This window comes from Argentina anserina, chromosome 7 (genome assembly GCF_933775445.1).
Source record: "Argentina anserina chromosome 7, drPotAnse1.1, whole genome shotgun sequence".
Taxonomy (NCBI): Eukaryota; Viridiplantae; Streptophyta; class Magnoliopsida; order Rosales; family Rosaceae; genus Argentina; species Argentina anserina.
The window spans coordinates 11,156,783-11,174,010 of record NC_065878.1 but is presented as its reverse complement, the minus strand read 5'-3'; the positions used below and the strand labels follow the sequence as shown (position 1 = coordinate 11,174,010).

At 37.8% G+C, this 17,228-nt stretch overlaps 1 protein-coding gene across 9 annotated transcripts in view; it reads right to left on the bottom strand.

The window, feature by feature from the left end:
- The window catches only part of LOC126803036 (RGG repeats nuclear RNA binding protein A), a 64,788-nt gene extending 48,029 nt beyond the window's left edge, over positions 1 to 16,759 (bottom strand). Inside the window, exons 1-7 of one of the 9 annotated variants that reach the window (XM_050530782.1) lie at positions 16,387 to 16,759; positions 10,295 to 10,685; positions 10,135 to 10,200; positions 9,876 to 10,008; positions 9,354 to 9,509; positions 9,213 to 9,269; positions 8,246 to 8,699 (exon numbers count right to left, since the gene is read on the bottom strand). In XM_050530782.1, coding sequence (XP_050386739.1) covers positions 8,517 to 8,699; positions 9,213 to 9,269; positions 9,354 to 9,509; positions 9,876 to 10,008; positions 10,135 to 10,200; positions 10,295 to 10,685; positions 16,387 to 16,570 — 1,170 coding nt within the window. In that variant the 5' untranslated portion in view covers positions 16,571 to 16,759 and the 3' untranslated portion in view covers positions 8,246 to 8,516. Of the gene's footprint in view, positions 1 to 8,245; positions 8,700 to 9,212; positions 9,270 to 9,353; positions 9,510 to 9,875; positions 10,009 to 10,134; positions 10,201 to 10,294; positions 10,686 to 11,142; positions 11,508 to 13,454; positions 13,863 to 14,448; positions 14,506 to 14,589; positions 14,746 to 15,112; positions 15,246 to 15,379; positions 15,446 to 15,539; positions 15,931 to 16,386 lie in introns of those variants that run through there. The other 8 variants (XM_050530777.1, XM_050530776.1, XM_050530783.1 and 5 more) reach the window with 8 other exon arrangements.
- Positions 16,760 to 17,228: the final 469 nt, after the last annotated feature.

Below are 17,228 nucleotides of genomic sequence, written 5' to 3'. Positions count from 1 at the left end.
AAATGATTTTGAAAAGGTTTTTTGTGATTATGGACTCTGGTGAATGTGAGTTGTGTATGTGTATAAAATGGTAATTACGATACATATATATGGGTTGCTATATTATATATTGTTACGTTCTTATTTCCAAATGAATTATTCTGTGACAACTATATTTATTTTATTTGAGCAAGAGTCGCTTGTTGTAGTACAATAACATGGGTGGATTGTTATTGTACATGGTTTTAGCATTGAGTTTTGTTAAAACGTTTTTTTTTTCGGACGTGTGTTATGTCTTCGGACGTATTTTTCTGTCTTCGGATGTGTTTTCTGTATTCGGACCAGTCTTCGGACGTGTTGCCATGTCAGAACCTAGTCTTGGCCTGGCGAAAGTTACGATACAGTTAGAGCTCTAGTATGTCTGTCGGTGTACTGGCATGAGAGGTAACAGATGGGTTACCGGCTTATGAGTACCCATATTTTTGGATATTGGGTAGCAAGTGGTTGCCTAATGTCTGGCGGCGTACTTCATGAGGGGTAACATATGAGTACTTAGTCTCTTGAGTACTTCATGAGGGGTAATAGATGGGTTGACCGATTTCTCATGAGCACTTATATTTTCAGATATTATTGGACAACCAGATAGGTCGTCCAATGACTCATGAGTATATTTATAATTAAATGTTTTCAGTATTTTTCTTTTGTATTTATACACGAGTTATATTGTTGTTTTACTCATACGAGCTGCAAAGCTTACCGGGTTTGTGTTTACAATCCCGGTGCACCTATTCGATGGTGTTGGGGATAATTCTGCATGTGTGGATTAGCAGAATTAGAGGGTTTTCACTGAAGATTGTCGAAGATTTTCTTTCTGCTGTTTGTGGTGAGGATTGAGTGAATTTTACATTTCCATTGGTTGTGTATTATTCAAGTCGACTGAGTCATGATGTGGACTCAGTTTCAATACACTGTTATGAGTAGATGATTTCAATATATTTGAGATTGTTTTAGAGTTTTCATGGCTTCGAATTCGAAGTTTTATTATTCGAAATTCGGGGTCGTGACATAGAGTATACATATCTTAATTAATACCATATTTAATACAATTATGTCCATGGTAATATTTCTAGTGACAAATACGTCAAGATTCATGATTTTCTTATTTAATTAATTTACATTCACGATTAATTAATGACTATAAGTAATTAATATAATTATTATTAGGCACTCCACACACATATGCACAATATATATATATATCTATTGAAAATATATATCTCACCCGCGCGCACACAAACACACACACACACACAAATATATATATATATATATGTATATATTTCAAGCATATTTTGTATATATCGTATTTTTTATTAATGTAATGACCCGATTTTTCGGGATCAAATTATTTGAAATCTTAGAATTTAATAAAGTCTGTAAAATTAATAAACCGCATTGTGTCATTTCGCAACGTCGTCAAATCGAAAACGAAACCGTCTTCAGAAATCTAAATTGGAAAAACGTTACGTTTCCGCAACGCGGGAGTCGACTTTTACTCCGTCACTCTTTCCGAAAACTTCCTTCAAGAAAGTTGTAGAGCTCGTCGATACAATTTCGTGGACATGTCACGCGTTCTAATCGGACGTCGTACGTGAAAGTTATTAACGACGGAAGTTAGTTTCTGATTTTGAAAAAGGGTATAAAAGGGAAATTTTTGGAGCTAGGGTTCCCAATTTCGGAAACCCTCACCCCGCAGCCCCCTTTCTCTCTCTTCTCTCTCTCTCCCCGACCCTCTCTCCTTCCCTCTCTCTCTCTCTGCCGGCGATCTCCCTCCACCGGCCATCGTGCTCGACACCGCCGGTGTCTTTGAGACCGCACGGCCACGACGCGTCGACCGGTGGTGATGGAGATCGAGCAGCACCGTTGAAGCACAACCTCGGATCCGTCGATCGCGACGTCACCGGCGTCGCAGGAGCTCGGAGGCACGTTGTCGAGCTCCCTCTCTCACCCCTCGACGTGATTCCATCGGCGGTGAGGCTCGAATCGAGCTGCAACGCCGTTGACCTCTCCCCCTCGATTCGAGACTTCACAGCGGCGATTGCAGTTGTTTCCGGCCGGTCCTGGACAAGGGGAAAGTATGGTTGTGTTCTCCAGCTCTTGCTCTTGATTTTCTATGTTGAATGCTTGTTGATTTGGTGGTTGTGGCCGGAGGTGGGGAGCGGCGTGTGAGCGCAAGTGGAGTAGTGCAGGGGCGGCAGGAGGCCGTGGAGGGGATGAGGAGAGAAAATGGTTGAGTTTTGGGTGGCGGTGGCGAGCTACGCGCTGGTTTTAGAAGTGGCGCGTGGGCCCCACGCGCTGCCACTGTTTTCTTAAAAAGATTGAACTATGATATGTATATGATATAGTGGGTTGTGTATGTGTATAAATTGTAAAATCGATACATATATATGGATTGCTATATTATATACTCTCATATTTCCGTTTGCAAATAAGTTTATTTATAGAATTGATATTTATTTATTCGAGCATGTCACTTGATTGTGTACAATAACATGTGATGATTGTTTTGTATGTGGTTTTAACTTGAGTTATGTTAAAACGTTTTTGTTGTCTTCAGACGTGTTGGCATGTCGGAACCTAGCCTTTGCCGGGCGACAGTTACGATACAGTTAGAGCTCTAGTTTGTCTGCCGGTGTACTGGCATGAGAGGTAACAGATGGATTACCGGCTTATGAGTACCTATATTTTTGGGATTATTGGGTGATAGATGGGTTGCCCAATGCCCGTCGGTGTACTGAATGAGGGGTAACGGATGAGTACTCGGGTCTCATGAGTACCCGTATTATAAATGTAATTGGGTAAACAGATAGGTTGCCTGATTTGTCATGAGCCCTTATATTTTCAGATATTATTGGACAACCAGATGGGCCGTCATTTGACTCATGAGTACATTTATAATTGAATGTTTCAATATTTACTCTCGTATTATTATGCATGTTATTTTGTGGTTTACTCATACGAGCTGCAAAACTTACCGAGTTTGTATTTTGCAATCCCGGTGCACCTATGATAGAGCGTTTTGGTTAAAACGTCTATAATAAACCCTGTAAAACATCATCGTTAGTATAGAATAAGCAGGGATCGTTCTTTCCGGGGAATTGAAGGGAACTCTAAACTTTTAGTGTTAACAAATAATTGGGGGGTTTTGAGATTGATTATTAACTACTAAAATAAAACCTAAATTACTATTTACATGATCGACTTCTCTTTAACAAACTTAAACCAAATTTACCATTACACCACATAATTACAAGTTCGAACCTATCATGCATTCTAATTCGACCAATTACATACTTTTTAGACACCAATACAATTAGAGCCTTAGGGGATCATCTAATCGTGCAAGATTTCAATTAACATTTAGATTGACTTAGGGCCTAATCTAAATTTGCATGCAATCGAATTCAATGACACTTAGAGTAGAAATCAAACAAGATTACATTTAAGCACCAAATCTTTGTTGGAGACATGTTTCATGTGTGACGTCACCCACCATGGTTTCACATGCAAATTTCCAGAATTTTTACCACTTTTAATCAACACAAACCGAACCTACTTAGGGCATGATTCGATTTGTGTCAATATGGTTGATGAATCTAGCACTCAAACACAATCTTAGGGATTGCATCCAACCACTAAATTCATATGCACATATCTGAAAATTATCTAAAAATATGAGAAAGATGATTAGAACACAACAATAGAAATACAAACTCATTAATTATAAGAACATAGATTTGGCATAGTCTAAAAAAATATCAAATACAACTGAAATTTAAAACAAATACAAAACCAATATTTCCACATAAACAACAACTTACAATCTTCATAGACAAAGAATTGTAGATTAACACAAATAGACGAAGCCATGGAGATGAGTTGCGAGAATCACACGTTGTAGGAACCTTGAAGGTGTGTCTTCAATGGTGAAACTCGGTGGAGATGATGATGGTTTTGGGGTGGACGGCTTGGCTAATTTGTGAGGGAAGTTTATGGTGGTGTTTTGGTAGAGTTTTGGTTCTTGAATGCTAATGAGAAGTGATGATATTTGAGAGGTGAAGCCATGTATATATAGAGGAAAGATGGAGAGTTTGAAATTGCTTCTTTCTTCCTATAATAATGCCATGCTTTAATCCCTAAAACATGTCATGCTTTAATCTCTAAAATATGTCATGCTTTAATCCCTAAAACATGTCATGCTTTAATCCCTAAAACATGTCATGTTTTATGCCTTTAATGATCATCTTCTATTTAATTGTTGCATGACTTGGCTCCATCTTTTTTTCTTTAATTATCTCTTCAATCCAATCTGAAAATAAGAAAATAAAATCATAAGTAAGAGATAATTAGTTTCAAAACCTAATAAGGATTCCTAGTCAAACTAGGACTCTAGACCAATTATGCTTTTTTAACTCATGTAAGCACAAAAATACATCCAATACCGCCCAAGACTCTTATTACGACTCAATGACTCAATAGTACAACAATAAGGGCTAAACAAAGTACAAATAGAGGTAAAAACATGTTAAGAACGTCGCACAAAGTGCTTCTATCAACCTATTTGATGGTGTAGGGGATAGTTCCGCAGGTGTGGATTAGCAGAATCGACAGACAATTCTGAAGACTTCGAAGTTGCCTTATTTTATTTTGTGGTGAGGATTGAGAGGATTTTTACACTTCCATTTGATATAATGCTTGAATTATAAATTTGGTTTGTAATAATCAATTCGACTGAGTTGTACCATGAACTCAGTAATGATCCGATGTGATGATAAGATAATTTTGATTTATTGAGATTGTTTTAGAGTTTTTCATGGCTTTAAATTCGAGTTTCATACTTGAAATTTCGGGGTCGTGACAATTACATTTTGAAAAAATAAATGATTAAAAAACTATAATTTTTTTATAATAATCTAGAGCCGTTGGATTAATAAGGATAATATTGTATTTTCATTCAAAAATAATATTTTGTGATTATCGTAATTACTGACATGACATGACATATCACGTGAGATTACGACGCTAGATCTGTCCCCATATTATGACGTTAAAACATTTTCGACATATGAATTTACGTATGTACACGTGGCCAGTGATGTAAGTGGAAGTTTGGAGTAAAATTGGAATGTATAGTAACTAGAGATGCAGCAGGTTAGGCTATATGCGAAAATGTTCATGGCCTCGATCAACTACTTACTCATGTAGTTGACACGCGAACTTGCTGTCTCCTATGCACTGCCGGCCTGAGGCAAGACAGATTAGGCACAAGTCTAGGGCCCAATTTTTTGGGGACCTCAACAAAAATTTTCGTATGCTTTAATTTGTTTTTAGTTAAGAATGATTTTTTTTAAATTATGCATGAATCATGCAATATTCACCCGTCTTTCTCTTTCTTATTACAATTTTTTTATTATATTAATTTAAGGCATAAGATATAAGATTTTTGTAGCTCTTTATTTTGTATTATATATATATATATATTTTAGGTATTTTTCCTTCTCTATTTTAATTAAGATAATATAATAAAATCGTAATTAATTGAAAATAAGACTTCATAGGCATTGATATGCTTAGAATAATGAATTTACTTCGTCTTTGTTTATATGGATTTTAGAATTGTCCATATTTCAACTTTTAACAATGAACAATTAAGTTTTTTTATATTCTTCAAACATTTATTTTTGGGGCCTCAAATCTTTTTCGCCTTGAGCCTCCATGAACACAGGATTGGCCCTGCCTAGGGCTGGGCATATATCGGTTTGATCCGGTTTTTGGCCTAAACCGAAACCGAACCATTTTGATCGGTTTTTAGAAACTCAAAGTATTCACCGAATCGAATTAGTCTGAACTGAAACAATCGGTTTAACTGAAATTTGGTTCGGTTTCGGTTCACACCTCATATGTAAATTTTTTAAAATTTTTCAAGAGGTGGGACTCGAACTCCTTCCCAAAGATGATGCCACAAATTGATACATCACACACACTTCTCACTAATAACTATGTAAAGATTATATTTATTCTTATTTTGATATATATTTTCAATAAAACATCAAATATCAATGTTGGGATTCAAACTTCTGACCTAGAATATAACAACTATGCGCTCTACCAACTGCGCTAGATAACCTTCTATGTTATGTTTTGTTTTGTTTTTTTGTACTAATACCCATTATTTATTATTTTTTAAATCATTAAATTAAATTTAGTCGGTTCGGTTTTAAATCGGTTGGTTTGATCACGTAAATCATTTTCAAACCGTTTAAACCGATTTCAGTTCGGTTTTCTTTATTTTCTAAATTACATCTCTTCGGTTCGGTTCGGTTGGTTTTTCTTGTTTAATTTGGTTTATGCCCACCCCTAGTCCTACCCCTATGATCTAAGATTTTGTTCGGAGGAAAAGAAAAGAAAAGAAAAGTGTTGAGATGGCAATGGAGCATGATGTAGCAAAAATGCATATGTACTTGCTGCAATGGAACATAAATCGTACTTTATAGTATGGAAGGTACCTTAATAATTCAACTAAATGATCGAAATCCTTACTGCCACCCTCTAAAGCAGTGACATGGAAGAACTGAAGAAGAGGAGTGATCGACTTGGATCTTCTTAGTTATTGATTTATTTTCAATTGAGTAGCGACTTCGGACTGACCGTGAGAACTGCCGGCCTTGAGGCAACGGTGAAGGAGACTTGTGTCTAAAATTCCCTCACAATTGTGTGTGCTTCCAAATTTGACAATTTTTATATCCAACTCTTGTTAATATCAATTATTTGAGTAGTCGTTATTGACTGCACAATTTCATATGGATGTGACTCACGGAAAACTCATTGTAGTATTCCAGTAAAAAAATAATTTATTTGGCTATATTCTTCAAGTATATATTTAAATAATTTAATACACCACTCCTAGATAAACCGTACGTTTGGAAGCTTATAAGGATTCAGGAGACGGAAAGAAGACACGCACATTATTCTCTTACCTAATCTTGAGATTTCTAGAGGATTGTGAATAAGAAACAAATAAAAGGCTCTTCATATCACCTAACAAGGGACTTTAAGTTGTTATAGATATTTCTCCACTCTGTGGTTGACATTTTGGAAGACATGAGAGTGATAAGACCTCTCAAAACAACTATAATTGCAAGAGGCAAACCTAGACACTCCACCACAAATTTTGAAGAGCATGTCAAAGAGGTCACGTACTTTGCAAGTAGTTTCAGAAAACTATCCATTGGAAGTCGTTTTCGTAGCATGCAGCAAGACTACAAGTTTACCAGTTGTAAGAAGAACGAAACTGGAAGGCCATGGGCATTTGAGATGCACATTCTTCTGCGGGAGTCGGAAAGAGAAAATTAATCTTTGTGCGGTGGTATAATCTCTATATTGGGAAAGAAGTAGTGGAAGAAATTGGAGCCCGTTATTTGTCGATTCAAAGCATTGAAGCAACATAAATGAAATCATTCCGAGCTATGTCAAATGCTTCATACCTTTTTAGTGTTTGGCACCGGGAGAATACCATTGTCTTTCTCGGACACATTGGCTTATGGATTTATATTATTAAGGGCTCTAGATGTGGCGGATATGCCCACTTGATAAACTACCAAATGATCTACGGTAATATTTTAACGCGAGGTATTTGAATCTGACAGTTACTGCAACTTGCAATTAGGGGGCTCCCAGAATTTAAATGGTGTCTTTATAAACTTATTTGGACATTAGAAAAAGTAAGATCGAGGCACTTCCAAGCCAAGTTACTAAACTTGTGACACCTATGATGTAGTAGAATAAGGATTATAATGATTTCAAGATCTTTAATGGGATAAGAGCAGCTTCAAGTATCAGCAAGCTGAAGAAATTGCTAGTTTTTTCAAGAGTTCAATCCGAAGGGAATATCATTATACTGCATTACTGCGAGGGAACACAACGCAATTTACCATGTGACTTATTCCAAAGCTCGCAAGTCCTAATCAATTTGTGCTTGAGGGTAAGGGACGAAAAAGATTTTTTCGAGTTTTTTTTTGTCACAATACACTTTTTTCACCTTCTCCCCACCTTAGAAGGCTTAGTTTAATTCCTTGGAAGGCTTTAGTTCCATTGGGAAACTGCAAAAGGTACCACATTGGTTTTCTTCACCCCCACATTGGGAAACTGATAAAAACGACGATGCCAAATAATCCGACAAAGATTTAACATTTTAAATCAATCATAATTATGCAAACAAGTATCCATTTAAACTTTAAAGAAAAAATATTAGTCTACAAATAAGTCATTTCATATGACCGAAATGTCACAAAAACAAGCACCATGGGGGTGGGTGGTAATAAAACTACATGGGAACGTATGAACAGACTAAAAATAAGTAATTTTCTCACAAAAATTAAAACAGGAAATCCAATTATTCTAGCCAATTTCCTGCTTTAACATAAAGAAATGAAGCCAAACATCAAATGTCATCAGGACTGAAGGTCCCTCACTCTATCTTAGTTGCCACCCAAAGTTGGAAACTGAAAAGGATCTTCAATTGGTGGCGCTTTCACGCTGCTTCGTGAGTAGTTGCTGCTAGGCCCTCCTTTTGAGGCACGACCACCACGGTCACGACCACGAGATGGGTAAGAGAACCTTTCTCCTTCAGCTGGCTTCAAAAACTCATTGATGCTGACGGACTGAAACAATTTAAAAGCAACTAGGATAAGAAAAAGTGGAAAACTCAGCAAGGTAAGAAAATACCACAGCCAACACTACAAGCTTAATAGCATATATCATCAAATGTTGATACTACGAGACATTTAAATTCCAGTAATATAGTAAAAAAGACAAACACATACCACAAGAACATAAAACCCAATGGAATGACGATAAAACCTTCAACCAGAAGAAATACAACAAGAAACCACAAATGTAAAATTTTATCACTTTTAGTTTTCAAAAAGAAAATTTGTCCTGACAATCAAGTATATGTTCCTATACCAAATAAATTGTCATAATGATCAGATTAAGATCACTCAATGATAACAATAGTAAACAAAAATGCAGGACAATGTTTTGCACAAAACACCATCAACCCAGGTGAAATAAGGTTCAACTAACAAAATTACTTCGCAAGACTTCCTAAAAATTCACAGAATCAAAACAAATGAATAGAGCGAATCAATTACAGATATCGTCAGCAGTAGTACCTTTTTGGCCTTTTCTTCCTTCTCAGCAGATTCTTTCTTCTTGTCCTTATCGGATCCCTGTAAAGGAAAAATCCAGGTAGCACTGTTAGAGTGTAAGTTGATGGCAAGTTCATTAGATAAACTAGGAGAGCGACATCTCACCAATTTAATGAAGATATCATCATTTCCTTTCTTGTTTGAAAGCTGTTGCAGAGATTCAAATTCCTTAGTATCAACCTTTCTCTCTTCAGTCTTGAGTGCCTGCAGGGCCTTCCTTTTCTCCTCAAGCACCTTCTCATACTCCTCAAGTGTCATTTCCTATTCAACAATGCAGTAAAAACTGGAATCAGAACCTCTGTGTTGTATCAATGCATTCACTAGAGATAGTTGTAAATAAACTATACAAGAGTGCCTGCCAGAAACATCTGCAGCAGAAGGAAAAATCCTCCAGCAATACAATTGATAGACTGTATAGATACATGCATTTTTAATCACTTCAACAAATAGCAATCTAATTATGAATTCTAGTATCATTTTAACTAGTACATGATGAATCTTATTCTCTGGTGCAGAGTATGTATCTGTATACCACAGGGTTTTAGTATTTCTAATATTAAAGGTAACTATCCAGGTATAAAACCACCAGATAGTAATTCAGGATATAAGTTGACTTTGATAACTCACCTTCTCGTCAGGTTCCTTTTCTTCGGGTTCCTTAGCAGTAGTATATTTTCTGCCATCTGCTGCATCCACCTCCTCCACAGGTTTCTCAGCACTCAGATTCTTTTCAGTTGCATCGACTCCCTCTTCAGTCACCCTAAGTATTAAGAGATGAAAACCAAATAATAAGCACAAACTAACAAAAACTAAAGCACATAAAGAACCAAATGAAAGGAGGTTATAGACAGAGGTCTAAAAAAAAAGATAATTTAAGAATGCATACTCAGGAAGTTCATCAGTTTGTGATCCCCAGTTTCCACGACCAGAACCTTCGCGTTTGAGTTCATTTCTGTGCACCGAATAAGAGAGGTGGTGAATTTATTGCACGTTAAATACATTTCAGATGTAGCATACTCTAAATGAATAGCTAAAATAATATATACCCGCGTCCAGTCCCACTACGACGATCAAAGTTTCTCCGCAGGCGCTCCTCATCACCAACTTCACCATCACCAAAGCCACCACGGTGGCCACCATGGTAAGAGCCACGGGGCCCACCATAGCTGCGCCTTTCAGTAGTTTTCCCATCACCATCTCCCCCATACCCACGCCTTTCAGATGGCTTTCCATCACCGTCTCCACCAGAGAACCGCCTTTTAGGTGAATCCTCAAAAGCACCCTGACCGGCAGGGACTGAGTCCCGGTTGTACCCACTGTTGTTCTCATTATTGGCTGAATCACGATTGTAGCCGCCGCCACCACGGCCACGACCGTATCCATATCCACGTCCACCACCACGGCCACCTCGACTAGCTTCGTTCTTTGATTCCCTCACTGCACAAAAAGAAAGCAATATCCAACTAGTAAGACAATTTTCAAGAAACACAGTTTCACCACAACTAGTAATTGCCATTAAGGAGAAAAAAAAGAGGAGACCCTTTTCCCGAAGATATACAAACCATGTATGACATACAAACCAAATGCTGAAATAACAAAACAGTAAGAATAAGAACAATCAAAACAAGTGTTTAACCAGTTATCTTCAAGAGCTTCTTACAATCACAGTAAAAGGAACATAATCTCATTCAAATGTTTAAATGCACAGTGCATTAAATATCTCAAATGAAGCGCAGAATCTCACAATCCAAATTTACCACCGTATATTGCATTGGAAAAACCACAACAACAAAACTCAAATCTCAAAGACACAAGCTTGAAATCAACAAAGAACCCAATCACAACAACTCGCAGCATATTAAAGAATCCCAAAAGCCTCAAGAGAAGAACTCACCAGCCTGAGTAGGAGGTGCAGGCTTGGAAGGCAGCTTAGCCGGCTTGGTATCTACGCCGGGCTTGGTGGGCTGGGCCTTCTTGGGCCCGGCGGCAGCAAGCTTCTGTTGCTGAGCGGCCACAAGCAGCGATGGGTCCTCGGCGTCATCGTCGCCCAACAAATCAAAGGGGTTGAGGCTCGCCATGCTCTCACCGCAAATACCCAAATATCCTTCCTGAGACTCTGACTACCTAGCTCAATAACAACTCCATTGATACGTTGGGGCTTTAAAGAGTTAAGGGACTGAAATCGATCTGAAAGATGGATGCTTTTGAGGTTTGAGAGAGAGAGAGAGAGAGAGATAGATAAACCCTAGCCGCAAGAGAGAGAGACGGTGAGTGTCCTATCTTCTGTAATTCCTTATTTATATGGGCTAATGTCATGTTTACTATTTTCATTTCATATCGATAAATAATAAAACAATTTGCTCTATTGGTAGCGTGTTGAAAATATTTATGATCTTTTGTGGAGGTCAAATTTGTGAATAAAATTATTGAGGTCATCGTCAATTTTCTTCCCTCTTTATTATATGGATAAGTTGTCATTTTCATCTATATGTATATTTTTAGGATCATTTTCATCTATATATGAACTTACTAATAAGCTCCAATAAAAGTGAAACTAGAGAAAATAAATGACTCTCTTTTCCTCTAGAGAAAAACCCTACGGTCGTCGTCAACGTTGTTTGAGGGAGATGTTGCAAACCCGTCTTCTGGCAGGAAACCTACCCAACTACGTCGTAGTTGTGGTGAAACTAAATGGATTAGGACGGGCCCCAAGGTCTATACTCCTCACTCCGTTGTCAACTGACATGGTTTTTTTGAATCTCTAGTTGGATTGTTTTGATGATAACGGTTGGGATTGTACATTTTGGGCTTGGCAACGTTGTGACAGTGTGATTGGTTGTGTTTATTTGGCGGAGGGTGATTTGAAGATTTCAGATCTGGCGGCTTCTCCGACTGATGTGGACCCAAGATACAACCGATTGTTGGATCGATCTTAACTGCACTATGAGGCTTGTAAGGCAACATCAGTATTGGTGGAGGCGATGGGATTGCCAAAGATGTAGTTAGGACTGAGTTTGCCTAAGTTGGGATTCGACGGTGGTGGTGCGTTGAACAACGACGCCAATGTGTTAGAGAGGGCATCCAAATCATTTTTAGTTTGGGCTTGTTGGTCTTGAACTTGGGGTTGGGTATATGCGATTGATGTGGGCCTTCCTTTTAGTAGTGTAGTGGAGGTTAAACCAGTCGAGATGATGGCAGAGATGGGGCAACCTATCTCTACTGTGCTGGATTATTATTATTATTTTTTTTAAAATTTAAGGACAAGTTCAAGTTGGTGTGGTTGATTCACTTTAATCTTTCTTCTACATCGTCTTAGACCTGTTATTTAAAGTGTTATACACGATTCTAAAAAAATAGGTGAGTCGTAATTATATTTGCTAGTTTTGTTTAGACCCTAGAAGTGTGTTATCTTGATTATACATACCGAATAATATTGACCGACATTTTGATAGAAATGATGAAAAAGAACTTCGGGTTTTTTTTCACCTTCTCCCTACCATAGAAGGCTTAGTTTCATTGGGAAAGTGCAAAAGGTACCACATTGGTTTTCTTCACCCTCACACCCATGCATTTGCGTTGGCCCTAGATATGATGAAGATTTATTATCTCACATGAAGGACTACTATTTTTGGGAAGTCTTACACTTGTTAATGCCTATGTCGAATGATTACTAAACCGATTTGTCTATAGTGCAGCGCTGCACACCATGCAACACATAATCATTACTATTTAAATTTAAACTTTTAAAATCTTATATGCCTCATGACATCTTGAAGTCAAATTTTTAATTGACTTTTTTTTTCATACACAAAACATTTTGCATATTGTGCAACACTGCATAATAGAATTTTCCGTTACTAAACTACAAACACAACTACAAACAAGATTTCCAACGGACTTGTAGTCCATAGGAGGGGGTGGGCATCGTCCAAAAGTACCACATATTAATGAAATCAACCAGTTTTGCGACACATCAGGTCAAGAGGTAGAACCGTAGAAGTCACCTAGAGCTCTTTACCGGAGAGGTAATAAACTTGCTACAGATCCGAATATTGCTGTCCCTATTCTAGTGATGGTTTATAACTTTATATACAGTCGAGTGATGTATTCTGTTAATCAAATCTTATGCTCTCTGCTCAAAAACCTTGTCTGATAAAGCCGACACCAACTCATCCAACAATGATTTTACATGAAAATCAAACAAAATTCTGCAAATAAGTAGACAGGTATCCATTTAAAGAAAAGAATAAACTAGTCTACAAATAAGTCAATTTCATATTTTACCCACGTCACAAAAACAAGCATAAAGGGGGAAATAAAACTAAAAATTAAGTCATAAATTTTTTTTAACAGAGAAAATCCAATGAACTTCAACAGAAAGAAATGAACCCAAAAATCAAATGTCATCAGGACTGAAGGTCCCTCACTACCTTACTTGCCACCCAAAGTTGGAAACTGAAAAGGATCTTCAATTGGTGGGGCTTTCACGCTGCTTTGTGAGTAGTTGCTGCTAGGCCCGCCTTTGGAGGCACGACCACCACGGCCACGACCACGAGATGGGTAAGAGAACCTTTCTCCTTCAGCTGGCTTCAAAAACTCATTGATGCTGACGGACTGAAATAAAATACAGTATAGAAATTTAGAAGCAACCAGGATAAGAAAAAGTGGAAAACTCTGCAAGGTAAGAAGATACCATAGCCAATACTACAAGCTTAATAGCATATATCATCAATTGGATGGACAGCAATGTTGATACTACAAAACATCTATATTGCCGTAATATAGTAAAAAAGACATAAACATAGCACAAGCATTTCAAGCAACTTAAAACCCAATGTTATGACAATAAAAACTTCAAGTAGAAATATGACAAGGAACCACAAATGTAAGATTTTATCACTTTCAGATTTCAAAAAGAAAATTTGTCCTGACGTTTCAAGTATATTTTCCTATACCAAATAAACTGTCATAATGATCAGATTAAGATCACTCAATGATAACAATAGTAACCAAAAAAGTAGCAAAATACAATGTTTTGAACAAAACGCAATTAACCCAGGTGAAATATGGTTGAACTGGGTTGCAATTGTACATCTCCACTTGCAGTTGTAACAAAATTACTTCGCTAGAGTACCTAAAAATCCACAGAATCAAAACAAATGAATAGAGTATCAATTACAGATATCGTTAGCAGTGGAACCTTTTTGGCCTTTTCTTCCTTCTCAGCAGATTCTTTCTTCTTGTCTTTATCAGATCCCTACAAAGTAAAAATCCAGGTAGCACTGTTAGACGATAAGTTGATAACAAGTTCATAAGATGAACTAGGAGATCGACATCTCACCAATTTAATGAAGATATCATCATTTCCTTTCTTGTTTGAAAGCTGTTGCAGAGATTCAAATTCCTTAGTATCAACCTTTCTCTCTTCAGTCTTGAGTGCCTGCAGGGCCTTCCTTTTCTCCTCAAGCACCTTCTCATACTCCTCAAGTGTCATTTCCTATTCAAGAATGCAAAATAAGAAACTGGAATCAGAATCTCTGTGTTGTATCAACACATTCAATAGAGATAGTTGTAAATAAACTATAAAAGTTCCTGCTAGAAACATCTTCAGCAGAAGGAAAATTCCTCCAGCAATACAATTGATAGACTGTATAGATACATGCATTTTTAATCACTTCAACAAATAGCAATCTAATTATGAATTCTAGTATCATTTTAACTAGTAAATGATGAATCTTATTATCTGGTGCAGAGTATGTATCCGTATACCATAGGGTTTTAGTATTTCTAATATTAAAGGTAACTATCCAGTTATAAAACCACCAGATAGTAATTCAGGATATATGTTGACTTTGATAACTCACCTTCTCCTCAGGTTCCTTTTCTTCGGGTTCCTTAGCAGTAGTATCTTTGCTGCCATCTGCAGCATCCACCTCCCCCCCAGGCTTCTCATCACCCAGATTCTGTTCAGTTGCATCGACTCCCTCTTCAGTCACCCTAAGTATTAAGAGATGAAAACCAAATAATAAGCACAAACTAACAACAACTAAAGCACATAAAGAACCAAATGAAAGGAGGTTATGGAAAGAGGTCTAAGAAAATAAGAATAAAGATAATCCAAGAATACTTACTCAGGAAGTTCATCAGTTTGTGATCCCCAGTTTCCACGACCAGAACCTTGGCGTTTGAGTTCATTTCTGGGCACAGAATAAGAAATGTGGTGAATTTATTGTACGTTGAATACATTACAGATGTAGCATATTCTAAAATGAATAGCTAAATAATATATACCCGCGTCCAGTCCCACTACGACGATCAAAGTTTCTCCGCGGGCGCTCCTCATCACCAACTTCACCATTACCAAAGCCACCATGGCGGCCACCATGGTAAGAGCCACGAGGTCCACCATAGCTGCGCCTTTCAGTAGTTTTCCCCTCACCATCTCCCCCATAACCACGCCTTTCAGATGGCCTTCCATCACCGTCTCCACCAGAGAACCGCCTTTTAGGTGCATCCTCGAAAGCACCCTGACCAGCAGGGACTGAGTCCCGATTGTACCCACTGTTGTTCTCATTATTGGCTGAATCACGATTGTAGCCGCCGCCACCACGGCCACGCCCGTATCCATATCCACGTCCACCACCACGGCCACCTCGACTAGCTTCATTCTTTGATTCCCTCACTGCACCAAAAGAAAGCAATATCCAATTAGTAAGCCAATTAAACTCCAAATAAAAACTTTTCACGAAACACAGTTTCATTAAGATAAAAAAAAAAAGGAGACCCTTTTTTCCGAAGATATATAACTTGGTGAAAGTGAAAACCAAGTGTTTAACAAAACAGTAAGGACAAGAACAATCAAAACAAGTGTTAACCAGTTATCTTCAAGAGCATCTTACAATCAAACTAAAGCAGGAACATCATCTCATTCAAATGTTCATTAAATATCTCAAATGAATTGCAGAATCTCACTATTCAAATTTACCAAAAGAAATACAAAGTCCACCATATATTTCATTGGAAAACCACAACAACAAAACTCAAATCTCAAAGACACAAGCTTTCAATCAACAAGAACCCAATCACAACAACTCGCAGCATATTAAAGAATCCCAATAGCCTCAAGAGAAGAACTCACCAGCCTGAGTAGGAGGTGCAGGCTTGGAAGGCAGCTTGGCCGGCTTGGTATCCACGCCGGGCTTGGTGGGCTGGGCTTTCTTGGGCCCGGCGGCAGCAAGCTTCTGTTGCTGAGCGGCCACGAGCAGCGATGGGTCCTCGGCGTCATCGTCGCCCAACAAATCAAAGGGGTTGAGGCTCGCCATGTTCTCACCTAAAATACCCAAAATATCCTTCCTGAGATTCTGACTACCTAGCTCAATAACAACTCCATTGATACGTTGGGGCTTTAAAGAGTTAAGGGACTGAAATCGATCTGAAAGATTGATGCTTTTGGGGCTTGAGAGACAGAGAGAGAGGGAAAGAGATAAACCCTAGCCGCAAGAGCAGAACAAAGCAGAGAGAAGGTGTGAGGGGGAGTAGAACCTAATCTCCAAGACTACAATTATGCTCAATTTCTTTATTTGGGTTTTTTTGTTCGTGGGGTCTTTTCAATTTGATATTTTTTATACTCGTTTATCACACCATGCCTAATATAGTAATATTGTGACTTTTTACCTTTTACCTTTTACCTTTTACATTTTATCTCTTTATGGGGGGTACATTTGTACATACATGATACACCTACATTTTCAATTGATTTTACCATATATTTTCGGAGCTGAAGTTAGATTCTTCCTCAACAGATTGCACATTCTGATCGAGTGTGGTGTTTATTTGGGATCAAATAGGACATGGGCCACCGGTGGGCATGCCGATCAAATGGAATAGTTGAATACCAATCCCAAGAGCCCCATGACTCAAAAACTTATCGAAAAATTAGCACATAATGATCGAGATAACGGGGTGCTTCCTCCATTGAGA